Raw genomic sequence first — 16,967 nt, forward strand, 5'->3', positions numbered from 1 at the left:
TGGCTTCGAAGGTCGTCACTGTTCTGTCTACTGTGAAATTACTGCGTGAAATGATGCATGCCAGGCTCACTGTGCATGCAGTGCATGCAATGGAAGCGATGCAAGAATGTAAATGTATGCAAATAAATAATATACATCAAAAGATACATAACAGCTATAGATTTTAAACGGACCAATATCAATATGCCTTGGTCAAACATGATTGTACAAATCGCACGCACCACACGGGGGCATCATTCAGCACATTGGACAGCGACGTGGTCTGTGACGTGGCCACGTCGGCTACCGGAAGCTACGTCATCTGATGGATTTAAAGCTTTTTATTTTATTTTCCTGGGTGAGGATTAATCTCGTTCGAAGAAAATTTATTTTTGTTGTTAATCTGTGATTAAGGGGTAGGATCCACCGTGATTAAAACGACTGGTATGACGTGACGGCCAGCGTTAATTTGTATCAAAGTGAGTATGGAACGGTGACAATGTCACAGTGTATGGCTATATCTAGCCACCTGGCTACAGCTGTAGCATTCACCGGAAGCCGGTTAGTTATCAGTATTGTTGTTCTAGTTTTAGTCAATCCAAATCGCTATGTCAATACAAATTCTCTGCACAGGCCACATATTCATTCTTTGTTAAATTGCAGTCAGTGGGTGAATTGAGATTAGTTTAGCTTGTAGAGCTAACAATTTACTGGCAAGTAATACGTCTTACATAACGTAAAACACTGTTTAAATAATAGATGAACTAGTTGGCAGAGCAACCTGGACTCAGGGGTAGACGTAACACGGCGGGGAAGTAAAATATGGTATGTATGTATTAATGTGTGGATGCCCATCATCCAATTCGTATGATATGTTACGAATTGCAATTCGTTAGCTAGGTGGCTAACGTTAGCAAGGCTAGAAGTTAGGGTTAGGCGTAAAGTTAAATGGTAAGTAGAAGGGTTAGCTAACATGCAAAGTAGTTGCAAAGTTGCCTAAACATCAAACTGTTGCCATGGTTACTCCATGGATAATCAGTTTGAAAGAAGTCACTGTAAAAAAGACTCCATAGTCTCTACAAGCCAGAATGTTGATAAAAAAATGTATTTGAGGTTACTTTACAGGTTGTCGGTGCTGCCCTTTTGCCGGGAAGTAGTGGGGATCAAATGTACACAGTAAAGTATTGTTAAATAAAATACAATTGTTTACCTAAGTTTTTGCGGCACTGGTAGGTTCTGTCATGTGTATTTTACATCTCCTGACGCATTTCACGTGATGCACCATATGTAAACAATAGCCGAATTATAGACCAAAGCACATTCCCTCACAATCAGCTGGAAGTGCTTGTGAAATTTGCCAGCTGATTGCGTGGGACAACATTCGGTCTGTGCTTCGGTTAAACTCGGCCATTGCTGACATTTTGTGCAAGTTGTGTGCGAATTGCATCTGCATTGAAAATACTAACTGATATACAGACCAGCGTACTGAAAGTCTAGTTAATAACACTACTTTGTACATATTTTGCCTCAGATTACCTTCTACATAAGTATAAATCAGGTAATGTACATTCAAATGAATCTTTTCAACATTCTGACTTGTGATGGGATTGTTCACAAAAAGTGAGCCTACATGTTAACGACGAGAAAGGAGTCTACCTCTCACGTATTCATAGAGGCTAAAGTTGTCCGTGATGAGATTCGAACGCACAACCTTTGGGTTGCTAGAAGTTCGCGTTCTACGCCCACCCTGACCAACCACACTCTAATTCTTTCCTTATGTAACCATACCAAACGTAACATATCATACTAATTTGAGTTGCCTGGATTTTCGTTTACTATGTTATGTTTAGTCTATGAGACCAGTCTGGGCAGAGGTAGGAGGGTGGGTTTCTATTGCACATGCATGTACTGTATCTATTCGTGTTGACACCGCTTGAACTCAACACATCTAGCTAGTTGGCTGTTCCTTGGTGCCTCTGTAATTTACAAATGATAGGCCTAGCTACCTATGTTTCATGTCCACAACTAACTGGAAGGAATACGTGGTGACTGACTTTTCTTCCGACTTGACAATCTCTATGTCCTTCTCTCCAGATCACCAGGGGAAAGCAACACCTGGGTCCACGTAGTACGTTCCCAACCATGAGGAGGTGACAGCCAGCTAACTCTGCTGCTAGGTCTTGCTGCTTGGACATATGGCAAGGTAACACACACTTTTTATTTGTGGGTTGTGTTATTAGCCAATCTAGCTCGAATCTCTAACCGCGTAGGATAACCATCCATCGAAATACAGAGATATGTCTAGAGCTGGCCCAGGGGTGGTGTGTCTAAAGCTGGACCAGGGGTGGTGTGTCTAAAGCTGGACCAGGGGTGGTGTGTCTGGAGCTGGACCAGGGGTGGTGTGTCTAAAGCTGGACCAGGGGTGGTGTGTCTAAAGCTGGACCAGGGGTGGTGTGTCTAGAGCTGGACCAGGGGTGGTGTGTCTAGAGCTGGACCAGGGGTGGTGTGTCTAGAGCTGGACCAGGAGTGGTGAGTCCGGAGCTGGACCGGGGGTGGTGTGTCCGGAGCTGGACCGGGGGTGGTGTGTCTGGAGCTGTCTGGAGCTGGACCGGGGGTGGTGTGTCTGGAGCTGGACCGGGGGTGGTGTGTCTGGAGCTGGACCGGGGGTGGTGTGTCTGGAGCTGGACCGGGGGTGGTGTGTCTGGAGCTGGACCGGGGGTGGTGTGTCTAGAGCTGGACCGGGGGTGGTGTGTCTGGAGCTGGACCGGGGGTGGTGTGTCTAGAGCTGGACCGGGGGTGGTGTGTCTGGAGCTGGACCGGGGGTGGTGTGTCTGGAGCTGGACCGGGGGTGGTGTGTCTGGAGCTGGACCGGGGGTGGTGTGTCTGGAGCTGGACCGGGGGTGGTGTGTCTGGAGCTGGACCGGGGGTGGTGTGTCTGGAGCTGGACCAGGGGTGGTGTGTCCATAAACACTCTTCCCAGGTGGTGGATCAGAGAGGATAAAAAAATAGAACAAAAAGTGAATCGGCACACTGGTATAATAGTGGTCTCAAAGGACAACGTCTGGACCACAAACTGGTTGTTCTTCAGAAGGACCACGAGGCAACACACACTAACTGGACGGCTGTATTGACCTGATGGCAGGATGTGAACTTCAGCATGTGTTTAGGTGAAGAGGTGTAATGTTTATGATTGTTTGAAATGTTACCACAGTGTTATGTTATACAGAACTAGTAATGTAATAACTGCGCGTGTCCATGCGTTATGTTGCAGTAGGTTATGTCTATGACAGTAATGAAAACCTCCCCTCCTCCTCCAGGATCACTTTCTCATGCCTGCCAGCCTCCTGGTACTGCAGTGTGTCCTTGCTGTCTCTGGGCTGTGTGCCCAGGCAAAGGGCCTTCTTCCTGGTGTTCCTCACCTGCTCTGCCCTGGTTTTCCTGGGGGTCTACCAGACTGAGCTCTGGGGGCCCCAGCGCCACAGGGGACACGTCAACAAGTGAGTGAGACGTCAGATGAACGGACAGACAGAATGACAGAGAGAGCGAGAGACAAACAGGCACACACACACACACACACACACACACACACACACACACACACACACACACACACACACACACACACACACACACACACACAAAAACAAACACACCAGGCAAAGTGTTTGCACTGTACTACTACTACGTCAACCCAGACTCTGCATTCATAGTGTATGGTGTCTAACATGTTTCTCTCTCCATCTCCCGCTATCACCCCTAGATACCTCTCATCTGTGGAGACCATGGAGGCTACTGATGTCACCAACGCAGCTCTAAACTACGGGATCGTGGTGGACTGCGGCAGCAGCGGCTCCAGGGTGTATGTGTACTACTGGCCCCCCCACCATGGAAACCTCCACACCCTGCTGGACATCAGGCAGATGAGGGACCACGACCGCCACCCTGTGGTCAAGAAGATCAAACCTGGTGAGGAGGGTTAGGCGAGGAAAGAGTGTGGGGGGTGGGGGGGGGGGCTACAATAACAACAGCAGAGAACAACGTAACTGTTGAATGACCAGGAGAAAAGGATGTTATCCTCACCACTGCCGTTGCCACATCGCAGCAGAAACACGTCGTCTTTACTCTGTCAGATGCCCCTCGACCTCTTCACCTCTGGTACAGGGAGAGCTAAGATACAGTAGTTACCGGTAACTGACAAAATACAGGAAACGCCAGCAGAAAGTGTCTTAGTAGGGCGTTGAGCCGTTACAACTGCTAGAACAGATTCTACAATCTGTGTCTGGAACTCTGCTGGAGGGGTCTTCCATTAGAAATCCCTTCAGTTGATGTTGTTGGTGGTGGTGGAAAACGCTGTCTCAGGTGCAGCCCAGGAATCTCCCGTAAGTGTTCAATTGGGTTGAGATCTGAACACACACACACTTTAAACCCACTAAGCTCCTTTGGGACCCCTCTTTCAATGTCCCTGAGATCCTCTTGTTCTAGCCATAGTAGCCAAAATGATGAGCAACTGGGTGTTTTTCTACATGACCCTAAGCATGATGGGATGTTAATTGCTTAATGAACTCAGGAACCACACTTGGGTGGAAGCACCTGCTTTCGGTATACTTTGTGTCCCTCATTTACTCAAGTGTTTCCTTTATTTTGGGAGTTACCTACATGTTCACCATGTAGGGGCGTGGCACCCCAGAGGAAGTTAGTTGTTGTCACACAGTGTGGAGGGTTTCTACCTGTTTTCCCATGTTGTCAGGCCACACGTACACATGTCCTCAACCTGCTCCTTATCTCAACATTCTTTCCATTACCCCCTATTGGCCTGATACCTGAACACACTGGGACTGAGTAGGACCGCGATTGCTAAGCAGTTAGCAGCTGCTTTGTTCCCACTAAATGAACAGTAGAATTTACAGAGAAATAGTACATCTGCCCGGTTACACCCCAGCTAAGGCCACTACCTCATCCTCAACTCAGCTATCACTAACCTCTCTCGCTTCTCTCTCTTTCTCTCTCCTTCCTTTCTCCCCTTTCCTCTCCAGGTATTTCCACTATGGCGCTGAGCCCAGCCAAGGCCAGTGACTACCTCCATCCCCTCCTTTCCTTCGCTGCCACCCATGTCCCCAGGAAGAAACACAAGGAGACTCCCCTCTATATCCTCTGTACTGCTGGCATGAGACTGCTGCCTGAGAGGTAGGCCTCAGCCCTCCACCTCCACTTTGTCAGGGTTCAAGGGTCAGCTGGGGGTCAAGCACAGGATTCCCCCCTAGAGATCTGTGGGAGGTTTGGGGCATTGAGTTATACATCTCTAACAGCGGTTTAAAAAGTGTGTTTATTTCTCCCCATGCCCCCCCCCCCCCAGTCAGCAGGCTGCTATCCTGGAGGACCTGGTAAGAGATGTTCCAGTGGAGTTTGACTTCCTGTTCTCCAGCTCCCATGCAGAGGTGATCTCTGGGAAACAGGAAGGTGAGACAGAGAGCTGTGAGCCTGATGGGAATATGGTACAGTTATACCTAGACACTGATCGATTCCTGGGATCACCCATACATAAACTGTATCCATGCTCGACTAAGTGGCTTTTGATAAAAGTGTCTGCTGAATGTGTATATATTGGTGTGAAAAAAGGCCAAATGGTCTAATTGAACTAATATACTGCACCTGTCCTCTGTGTGTGCTTTGTGGCGTTAATGTTAACACTGCCTTTCTGCCCGCAGGTGTGTATGCATGGATTGGTATTAACTTTGTGTTGGGACGCTTTGACCATGCGGAGTACGGTGAGTGCGAGGTTATGGCTTCGTTGATGATGTCGCTTGTATGTCCACTGCAAAGGATGAGGCTGGATTTTCTATAGAGTTATGGCTTAGATGTAGGCCTGAAACATATCGGTAGCCACCATTTTACAGGGCGTTAGATGCCGTACATGGCGGCTATACCCATGTCTCAAGGCTCGGTTAAGGCCTTCGCAGATGACGATTTTAGCTATGTTATGCCACGATTTTGCCATCCCAAACAAAATGTCCACGTCGTGGGCAAATTCTTAGGTCGTAAACGATTATCGGCCGTCTTGGCTCATTTAGTGTGACCGGGTCTAGTAAGTAACGCCACGTGCGGTCGTAGGCTCTGACAAAGTTGTAGCAGTGTCAGAATTGATTTGCCTTTATCGTATAGTGTGGCTGGTGTTACGAGCCGATCCCGGTGACTGACCAATAGGAACACGGCCGGCACTGAGTATGCACACAATAGGATTATTGTGAATGTTCAGGTTAATATAATGGTTTGATCTAAACGTTTAGCCTACATGCACTGTAAGAAGAACGGTTTTCCTGATAATCCTGTTTACATGGACACATCTGAAATCAGGCTACCTGATGGCCATTTTCAGCATTTATCAATCAAAATAAACATTCTACCACAGCGACCATGTTATTTTGGGGAAGCCAATATGATTCTGAGTTCGGACATATAAAGTTTGTATGTGAAAAGTATTTCTAAGATGCATAGGGGGAGAGCCAGGGCGAAAGTAACGCACCCATTTGCTCAGATAATACAGAAGCTAGAACGACGTAGTGAAGTCAGCACGTTCCCAATGCAGAGGATGATCTCCCTGCAAAAAAACAGCCCAGTCTGAACATGTGTCGCCGAGTTATTAACAAAAAGTGGTTTTGAGTGACGTTAAAAAATACAGACCCGGAAGTGTTTTCCGGCTGTGGAGTTGTTTAGGGGTTTTAAGGTTCCAAACATATTTATTTTTCTTCACCAATCTAGTGATTAAATGACAGCATAGGTTCCAAGTATCATGCTAGCTAGTCTTGGGTATTAGCCTGGGAGAAGTTACAGGAAAGAAGGGTGGGACGAAAGTAACACAATGTAAACTGATGACCTGGAATAAAATAAAATCAACTTCTAAGCACAGGCCATTGTCTCATCTCCCTCTAGTTCATATTGCTTTTATAATGTCAGTAAAACGTTAACATGTGACGGAATGTTTGAAAATGATATGACATCATTACAATTCTGCCTTAATCAATTGACTTGACAGATCAGCTTTTCACAAACTTTTTTCGGCAGGTTAATGGTTAAAAATATATATCTTATATATATTCTGGTGGTCAGTTACCTTCTCTCAAGCCATGGAAATGTGATGAGCATGATGATTTTGCCGTTTGTGAAGAGAATGAAGTCGTTTATTCTATCAAGACACGAGAAGCGCGCATGACAAGGACAGCTGCAGCGCACCTGATTGGTAGAGCTAATCATGAATAGTCACTGATTATTGTGAACAACAACTCCTACTACGTACCATTAAAGTGAGATGAGAAAAGGATGGTTAATATAGCTATTATGTGATCCATTTTAGTCCCATTTTTAATATTGTGGTTGGTTAATTTTCATATATTACGAACCTATTGCATTATTTATTCAAATCGACACAAACATGAAATGATGGCTGACGGTACATTTGTTGAAAGTAACGAGCATTACAAACTAGGAACATGGAGATACTGTAGATATTGTGCACTTCTCACCAACTGTTATTTCCGTCCCAAAGCTGTGTTACTCCCTCCCTGTTGGCAGGTACAAAAGTAACGTTGCTTTAGTTCTGTGTTCTCTGTCTATTTCATTTAAACTAATTTACCCTAGAAGTGCTATTACAGTTGCTAATGGTAGAGGACATGTATAAGTTGTGTGTCATAAAATATGGTGTCTCTAGCTCTATCGATCTCTGAGTAATTAGGAAAAAAGCTGTGTTACTTTCGTCCCGGTTCTCCCTTTCACTTTTTACTAACTCACTTCTCTCACATGCACAGATCAAATACAGAACTGAAGTAAGTTGTAAAATCTGGCCAGGATGATAAAGATTTTTATTTGGTAACATTGCGCAGTGTGACATGATAATCGTAAAAGACTGAATCCGACCAGCTAATTATGATGATGAACCAGATTCGACAGCATCTGATTGCTTGTTTGCCAAAGTGTGATGCCGGGGTTTGTGTATATGGACATGCATTTTCCTTTTGAACCGACTGGGTAAAAAATGTAAGTTGATCATTCATACCTTTTACGTACGTACCTACATTTGACCGGTTACCCATCGTTGACCTGACACTCAATTCTCCATTTTCCTAGAAGATGATGCAATGGTGGAGGTCACTACAGGGTCACAGAACCATCACCCAATTAGCCGGCGGCGTACAGTGGGCATCATGGACATGGGCGGAGCCTCGCTGCAGATAGCCTATGAGGTGCCTAGCGCGGTCCACTTCAGTTCACCTGAACAGGTAAGGAAGGATCCACCTGAGCGCTATCATTCTCATTCTATTTGTGTGGTATGACTGGCTGTTGTGTATACTGGTAGGCCTCATGTTAGGGTTTAGTAAACCACACCATGTATTGGAGATAATGTCTGCGTCCTGATTCGCCACACCAGGGTCGTATTCATTAGGTCACACCGTAGCGAAACGTTTTGTAACGGAAAAAAGAACATGAGCATTTCTTATTGGACACATTCAGGTAGTCCTTCCCTGTTTCCGTGCGTTTTCTTCCATTTGGTGCCTTTATGAATCTCCCATTTATCGCAAATAATTGAACGCCAAGATCTTTACAAAGCTTTTATTCAAGGAGTAGGGTGAAGTTGCTACTGATCTTGGGCCAGTTTAGCATTTTCCGCACTAAGGGTTAAGGTTAGAATTGGGAAGCTGACTTTAGATGGGTACCCAGGGGAAACTTCACCCCAGAGCAGGATTTTATGGTTGAAGTCATGTATGTGGTTCTGTCTCTCTCTACAGGAGGAGTCTGGTAAGAGCCTGCTGGCAGAGTTTAACCTGGGCTGTGATTCAGAGCACACGCAGCACGTCTACCGTGTATATGTCACCACATTCCTGGGCTTCGGGGGGAACATGGCTCGACAACGCTACGAAGACCAGCTGGTCAACTCCACCATCACCAAGAACAGGTAGGACCGGCAGGGGGACACACACGGACGCAGAGAGAGCGAGACACACACACACACACACTCACACACATACACGCATACATACATACATGCATACATGCATACATACATATACACACATACACACACACATGCATACATACATGCATACATACATACATACATACATACATACATACATACATACATTTTACATTTACATTTAAGTCATTTAGCAGACGCTCTTATCCAGAGCGACTTACAAATTGGTGCATTCACCTTATGATATCCAGTGGAACAACCACTTACAATAGTGCATCTAAATCTTTTAAGGGGGGGGGGGTTAGAAGGATGACTTTATCCTACTTTATCCTATGTATGTATGTATACATACATACATACATACATACATACATACATACATACATACATACATACATACATACAGTGCCTATTCAGACCCCTTGACTTTTTTTCTTCATCAATCTACACACAATACACCGTTATAAAAAATCAGTGGCGTAAAGTACTTAAGTAATGGAACTTTAAAGTACTACTTAAGTAGTTTTTTGGGGTGTCTACTTTACTTTTATATTTTTATCTACTTTCACTTTTATTTCACTACATTTCTAAAGAAAATAATGTACTTTTTACTCCAAACATTTTCCCTGACACCCAAAAGTACTCATTACATTTAGAAAATGGTCCAATTCACACACTTATCAAGAGAACATCCCTGGTCCTCCCTACTGCCTCTGATCTGACGGACTCCCTAAACACATGCTTTGTTTGTAAATGATGTCTGAGTGTTGGAGTGTGCCCCTGGCTATCCTTAAACAAAGAAAATGGTGCTCGTCTGGTATGCGTAATATAAGGAATGTGAAATGATTTATGTTTTTACTTTTGATACTTAAGTATATTTAAAACCAAATATTTTTAGACTTTTACTCAAGTAGTATTTTACTGGTTGACTCAACTTGTACTTGAGTCATTTTCTATTAAGTTATCTTTACTTCTACTCAAGTATGACAATTGGGTACTTTTTACACCACTGTAAAAAAACAAAAAACATATGACATTTACATAAGTATTCAGACCCTTTACTCAGTACTTTGTTACAGCCTTGAGTCTTCTTGGGTATGTCTCTACAAGCGTGGCACATTTGTATTTTGGGAGTTTCTCTCATTCTTCTCTGCAAATCCTCTCAAGGTCTGTCAGGTTGGATGGGGAGCGTTGTTGCACAGCTATTTTCAGGTCTCTCCAGAGATGTTCGATCAGGTTCAAGTCCGGGCCACTCAAGGACATTCAGAGACTTGTCCTGAAGCCACTCCTGCGTTGTCTTGGCTGTGTGCTTAGGGTCGTTTTTACTGTTATTTAACAGTTATTTAACTCGGCAAGTCAGTTAAGAACAAATTCTTATTTACAATGATGGCCTACCCCGGCCGACGCTGGGCCAATTGTGCGCCGCCCTATGGGACTCCCAATCACAGCTGGATATGATGCAGCCTGGATTTGAACCAGGTGCTGCAGTGACTCCTCTTGCACTGAGATGCGGTGTCTTAGGCCACTGCGCCACTTGTTGTCCTCTTGGAAGGTGAACCTTTGCCCCCGTCTGAGGTCCTGAGCGCTCTGGAGCAGGTTTTCATTAAGGATCTCTCTGTACTGTGCTCTGTTCATCTTTTCCTTGATCCTGACTAGTCTCCCTGCCACTGGAAAACATCCCCACAACATGATGCTGCCACCACCATGCTTCACTGTAGGGATGGTGCCAGGTTTCCTCCAGATGTGACCTTGGCATTCAGGCCAAAGAGTTCAATCTTGGTTTCATCAGACCAGAGAATCTTGTTTCTCATGGTCTGAGAATCCTTTAGGTGCCTTTTGGCAAACTCCAAGCAGGCTGTCATGTGCCTTTTTACTGAGGAGTGGCTTCCATCTGGCCAGTCTGCCATTAAGGTCTGATTGGTGGAGTACTGCAGAGATGGTTGTCCTTCTGGAAGGTTCTCCCATTTCCAGAGAGGAACTCTAGAGTTCTTGGTCACCTCCCTGACCAAGGCCTTTCTCCCCCGATTGCTCAGTTTGGCCGGGCGGCCAGTTCTAGGAAGAGTCTTGGTGTTTCCAAATTTCTTCCATTTTAAGAATGATGGAAGCCACTGTGTTTTTGGGGACCTTCAATGCTGCAGACATTTTTTTGGTGCCCTTCCCCAGATCTGTGCCTCGACACAATCCTTTCTCGGAGCTCTGCGGGCAATTCCTTCGACCTCATGGCTTGGTTTTTGCTCTGACATGCACTGTCAACTGTGGGACCTTATATAGACAGGTGTGTGCCTTTCCAAATCATGTCCAATCAATTTAATTTACCACAGGTGGACTCCAATCAAGTTGTAGAAACATCTCAATTATGATCACTGGAAACAGGATGCACCTGAGCTCAATTTCGAGTCTCATAGCATAGAGTCTGAATACTTTTATATGAATAAGGTATTTCTGTTTTTTATTTTTAATACATTTGCAAACATTTCTAAAAACCTGTTTTCACTTTGTCATTATGGGGTATTGTGTGTAGATTGCTGAGGATTAAAAAAAGAAAAAAACATTTTAGAATAAGGCTGTAATGTAACAAAATGTGGAAAAAGTCAAGGGGTCTGAATACTTACCAAAGGCACCGTACGTACATACATACATGCATACATACACAAAGGCACACACATATACAGACACATTCACACTTGCATAAACAGAGGGTCACATTCTTAAATTCCTCACCATTCTCCAATTTCATCTCAACACCTTGAGTGTGAGAACTCAATGATTGATTGATCGACTGACTATCCCTTCCTTCGTGTCACTTCCTGGTTGTCCTCCAGACTGACAGGCGATCAGACAGGCATGATGGAAGCCACGCCCCTTGCAGACCCGTGCCTCCCTGTCGGCCTATCAGACGTGGTGCGTCGGGACGGCCGTGCGGTCCACCTGAGAGGGCAGGGGGACTGGGCGCGGTGCCAGGGAGCAGTCAGGCCTTTCCTGGGTCTCCACAACGGCACCATGGGATCCCCCAGGGGGGTGTACCAGGCCCCCATCGACTACAGCAACTCAGAGTTCTATGGCTTCTCTGAGTTCTTCTACTGCACCGAGGATGTACTGAGGATGGGGGGACCGTACGACAGCGCCAAGTACTCCAAGGCTGCCACGGTAACCACAGCCCATCATTCTAGAACTTATCATGATCAGATATTCTAGACCTGGGTTTCCTCTGTCATTACCTAGGCAGGTTAGGCTTCTCCTCACCTAGCTCTCTTGTTCCCGATTTTTAAAAAGTCTGGTTTCAACAACAAAAATCCTTGGAAGATGCCTTTCTGTGCACTGCCTAAGAAATCTAAGGGAAAATATTGGTTTCGTGAAAGGAAAGAAAATGACTTTTTTGTCATTCTCTTCAAGTTAGCCTTGTACCAGTCTGTTTGTGTCGTCACGCCACTCCTTGTCAGGTTTGGCATGATGAGGAGTTGGAACGATAGCACAAACAGATCTGGGAACAGGCTGTCTTTTAAGCTCTTATATCGCCAAGAGATCTTTCCAGGAGGTAACTCTGTTCTCCCCTGTCTGTCTGTCTGCAGGACTATTGTTCCACTAAGTGGTCAACCCTCACCAAGCGTCTAGACAGCAAGCTGTTCTCTAAACAAGCGGACTCCTCCAGACTGAAGTAAGAAACCCTTCAACCCAGTTAGCCGCTCTACCGCTGTACTCCATATGTCTACTAGATATTCATCTATTACCATCTGTAAACCCAGTTAGCCGCTCTACCGCTGTACTCCATATGTCTAATAGATATTCATCTATTACCATCTGTAAACCCAGTTAGCCGCTCTACCGCTGTACTCCATATGTCTAATAGATATTCATCTATTACCATCTGTAAACCCAGTTAGCCGCTCTACCGCTGTACTCCATATGTCTACTAGATATTCATCTATTACCATCTGTAAACCCAGTTACCTGCTCTACCGCTGTACTCCATATGTCTAATAGATATTCATCTATTACCATCTGTAAACCCAGTTACCCGCTCTACCGCTGTACTCCATATGTCTACTAGATATTCATCTATTACCATCTGTAAACCCAGTTACCCGCTCTACCGCTGTACTCCATATGTCTACTAGATATTCATCTATTACCATCTGTAAACCCAGTTACCCGCTCTACCGCTGTACTCCATATGTCTACTAGATATTCATCTATTACCGTCTGTAAACCCAGTTACCCGCTCTACCGCTGTACTCCATATGTCTACTAGATATTCATCTATTACCGTCTGTAAACCCAGTTAGCCGCTCCACCGCTGTACTCCATATGTCTAATAGATATTCATCTATTACCATCTGTAAACCCAGTTACCCGCTCTACCGCTGTACTCCATATGTCTACTAGATATTCATCTATTACCATCTGTAAACCCAGTTAGCCGCTCTACCGCTGTACTCCATATGTCTACTAGATATTCATCTATTACCATCTGTAAACCCAGTTACCCGCTCTACCGCTGTACTCCATATGTCTACTAGATATTCATCTATTACCATCTGTAAACCCAGTTACCCGCTCTACTGCTGTACTCCATATGTCTAATTGATATTCATCTATTACCATCTGTAAACCCAGTTACCCGCTCTACCGCTGTACTCCATATGTCTACTAGATATTCATCTATTACCATCTGTAAACCCAGTTAGCCGCTCTACTGCTGTACTCCATATGTCTAATAGATATTCATCTACGTCCATCTGTAAACCCATTTACCCGCTCTACCGCTGTACTCCATATGTCTACTAGATATTCATCTATTACCATCTGTAAACCCAGTTACCCGCTCTACCGCTGTACTCCATATGTCTAATAGATATTCATCTATTACCATCTGTAAACCCAGTTACCCGCTCTACCGCTGTACTCCATATGTCTACTAGATATTCATCTATTACCATCTGTAAACCCAGTTAGCCGCTCTACCGCTGTACTCCATATGTCTACTAGATATTCATCTATTACCATCTGTAAACCCAGTTAGCCGCTCTACCGCTGTACTCCATATGTCTAATAGATATTCATCTATTACCATCTGTAAACCCAGTTACCCGCTCTACCGCTGTACTCCATATGTCTAATAGATATTCATCTACGTCCATCTGTAAACCCAGTTAGCCGCTCTACCGCTGTACTCCATATGTCTACTAGATATTCATCTATTACCATCTGTCTGGAAATGCCTATCTAATAAAAATGGAATGCAAATTGTGCATACTCAGCATACCTCACCTCATCAACCACCTCTCTCCCTGTCCAGGTACCAGTGTTTTAAGTCAGCCTGGATGTTCCAGGTGCTCCACTCAGGCTTCAGGTTCCCTAAGGACTACCCCAGCCTGAAGACTGCTCAGCTGGTCTATGACAAGGAGGTGCAGTGGACCCTGGGAGCCATCCTGTTTAAGACACGCTTCCTGCCTCTCAGGTCAGTAGGCACTTCTTGTGTGTGTCTGTCTGTGTGTCTGTCTGTTATTAATCCATCTCTCCTCTCCAACAGGGACCTCCAGGCAGAGTCGTTTAAACAGGGCCACTCCAACTGGCTGCGTTCCTCCTTCGTCTACAACCACTACCTGTTTTTTGCCTGTATCCTGGTGGTCCTGCTGGCCATTCTGCTGTACATCCTCCGCCTCCGCAGGATCCACCAGCGAGAACAGAGGCAGGCTGAGGCCCTGGACCTGCTCTGGGTGGAGGAGGGGGAGGCTCTTCTGGCCTGATCCAGGATCAGTTTAGACTCTGAATCTTTCTTGACCTGAGGCCTTGGGTGTGGGGGGGGGTTACTGATCTAGGATGAGTCGAGATGCTCTCAGTAACTGGTGTTCATAGCCTGGTATGCACAGCTCTAGGATCAACCTTTCACCCTCTGAGTTGTAGGCTTGACTGGTGCTCTATTTGTTAAGAGGCACTGATCTAGGATCAGATGATCAACCGCAAATCATGACCTTGACTGGAACCAACGGCCTGTTGGGACAATGATCTAGGACCAGCTTAGTCACGCTGAATCATAACGTTGACTAATGGCTAGAAATGCAATAGCAACGTCATCCTACAACGAAGGTTTGAATTATGGGGGTGCTGGACACTCCCGTTTTTACACATCTTTACACCCCAGATACAGATATCAACGTTGACCTGACCGTGAGCTCCCTCGTAAAACAGAAAATATCAACCAAGGTCCAAATCACTATTTATAGTAACCTCTGACCTAGAGTGTTGATGTAAACATAAGTAGGAGGGGCCATGGAACTGGAACCTTCAAAAGGGGGAGGAGAATTGCAGGATGTGGGCGAAACATCATAAAGAGAGAACTGGATCGTTAAAACAACGAAACAGGAAAATCCCAACAGGTGAAAGACTGAGGACTGAGCCATTCTATTTCTATTGTAGATTATTCACTGTTGCAGAGGGACCACTGTATTGGCCATTTTGTGTGAAGGAAGGTGAAGCTTGACGTTTGAGGCTGAAGTTGTCCTTAACCACAGATCTAGAATCAAGTAACCTACTCCTAATCCTAACCTTAACCATTAGGGGAATGCAAATAAAATCTGACCCTGTATCTGTGGTTAGGGGTAACTTCTAGCTACTCTTTGTTAAAAAGGGTGCCTTTATGATTGTCTGTTTGGACAGTATTGTAACCATGACGATACAAACTGTGTGTCTGACCAGTATACTTCCTGTAAATCTCACAAACAGGAAGTGCATTAATTCCTTAATAATCCCACTGTGGTAATGCTTTTGATTTGAAGCTTTCAAATAGAAAAAGGCTTTATTGATTTGTATTGAAAAACTACAATGAGGAATCAAACATGGGGCGGCAGGTAGCCTAGTGGTTAGAGCGTTGGGCCAGTAACCGAAAGGTTGCTTGATCGAATCCCAGAGATGACAAGGTAAAAATCTGTCGTTCTGCCCCTGAACAAGGCAGTTAACCCTCTGCTCCCCAGGCGCCGAAGACGTGGATGTCGATTATGGCAGCCCCACGCACCCCTCTGATTCAGAGGGGTTGGGTTAAATGTGGAAGACACATTTCAGTTGAATGCATTCAGTTGTACAACTGACTAGGTATCCCCTTTCCCTTCTCAAACAATTTATTACAGGGGTTCATTGAATCTGAAATGTTTGAGATGTATCTTCTTAACGTTTTTAAGCGGTTTGTTTTGGTGCTGGGAACAGTTTGTTCTGAGCCAGTTATGTTGATGACAAGCTAGGAGAGTGAAACGGGTTGTCAGTGTTTAATGGATTGAAGTTGATGCCTTCTGATTGCATTGTGTTGAACTGTGGTACAAACACACACAACTGAACTCCAAGTTGTGTGTTACAGACTGTCAATATTAGTTACCCACCAGCTCCTCACCTGCCCTGTACTGTAAATATCCAATCAGCCATCACTATCGGTCTTCTCTACTGCTCTTGATAATGTTGGGAGGTATTGCTGTTGTTAAATGAGATGCATTGAATTGCTAATAAAAGGAGCTGTCTTGTTATTTTGAAGCTGTATAATTTGAGTGGTCACAATGCAAGTGGAAGTGTAGCGTCAGTGATTTTAATGTCAATTCATCACTTGCTTTTGACTGTTTCTACGGCTGAAACCTTCAAGTGCAGCATTTGAATGTGATCTTATACCATCCCTCGGTTTGACCTCTTGTCAGTTTTTGACCAGTTTGTTTTGTTGTAGATTTTAACAAGAGGAAGGGGCCTCTAATTGTTGCAGCTCTATTTTGAATTTTGACTCTTCCTAAAGAAGGACCAATGATCAACTGGACCAAGTTTCTGTTCCAAATGGCACCCTATTCCCTATATAGTGCACTACGTTAGAGCGGGGCCTTATTCCCTATATAGTGCACTACGTTAGAGCGGGGCCCTATTCCCTATATAGTGCACTACGTTAGAGCGGGGCCTTATTCCCTATATAGTGCACTACGTTAGAGCGGGGCCCTATTCCCTATATAGTGCACTACGTTAGAGCGGGGCCCTATTCCCTATATAGTGCACTATG

General features: G+C 44.9%; 2 protein-coding genes across 5 annotated transcripts in view; both read left to right on the forward strand.

Moving 5' to 3' along the window:
- Window positions 1–16,967, forward strand: part of LOC120032827 (mitoferrin-2-like) — a 251,179-nt gene that overhangs the window by 166,098 nt on the left and 68,114 nt on the right. The window lies entirely within an intron of this gene.
- Window positions 294–15,874, forward strand: LOC120032822 (ectonucleoside triphosphate diphosphohydrolase 7-like). Of its 4 annotated transcripts, XM_038979013.1 has the most exons (13): window positions 294–458; window positions 2,074–2,182; window positions 3,297–3,476; window positions 3,740–3,945; window positions 5,013–5,163; window positions 5,333–5,436; window positions 5,685–5,744; window positions 8,098–8,249; window positions 8,757–8,923; window positions 11,767–12,091; window positions 12,514–12,599; window positions 14,241–14,402; window positions 14,475–15,874. In XM_038979013.1, exons 2-13 carry the CDS (start codon window positions 2,175–2,177, stop codon window positions 14,689–14,691), a joined length of 1,818 nt encoding a protein of 605 aa, XP_038834941.1. In that variant the 5' UTR covers window positions 294–458; window positions 2,074–2,174; the 3' UTR covers window positions 14,692–15,874. The 4 variants fall into 4 exon arrangements, with proteins under 4 accessions (XP_038834941.1, XP_038834936.1, XP_038834940.1 ...); XM_038979008.1 differs by having other exon boundaries at window positions 14,241–15,874; XM_038979012.1 differs by having other exon boundaries at window positions 8,101–8,249; window positions 14,241–15,874.

This window comes from Salvelinus namaycush, chromosome 39, assembly GCF_016432855.1.
Source record: "Salvelinus namaycush isolate Seneca chromosome 39, SaNama_1.0, whole genome shotgun sequence".
Taxonomy (NCBI): Eukaryota; Metazoa; Chordata; class Actinopteri; order Salmoniformes; family Salmonidae; genus Salvelinus; species Salvelinus namaycush.

Coding starts and splice junctions, on each gene's coding strand:
- LOC120032822 (XM_038979008.1), top strand. Junction 5,437..5,684: donor GATCTCTGGGAAACAGGAAG/GTGAGACAGAGA, acceptor TTCTGCCCGCAG/GTGTGTATGCATGGATTGGT. Junction 12,092..12,513: donor AGTACTCCAAGGCTGCCACG/GTAACCACAGCC, acceptor GTCTGTCTGCAG/GACTATTGTTCCACTAAGTG.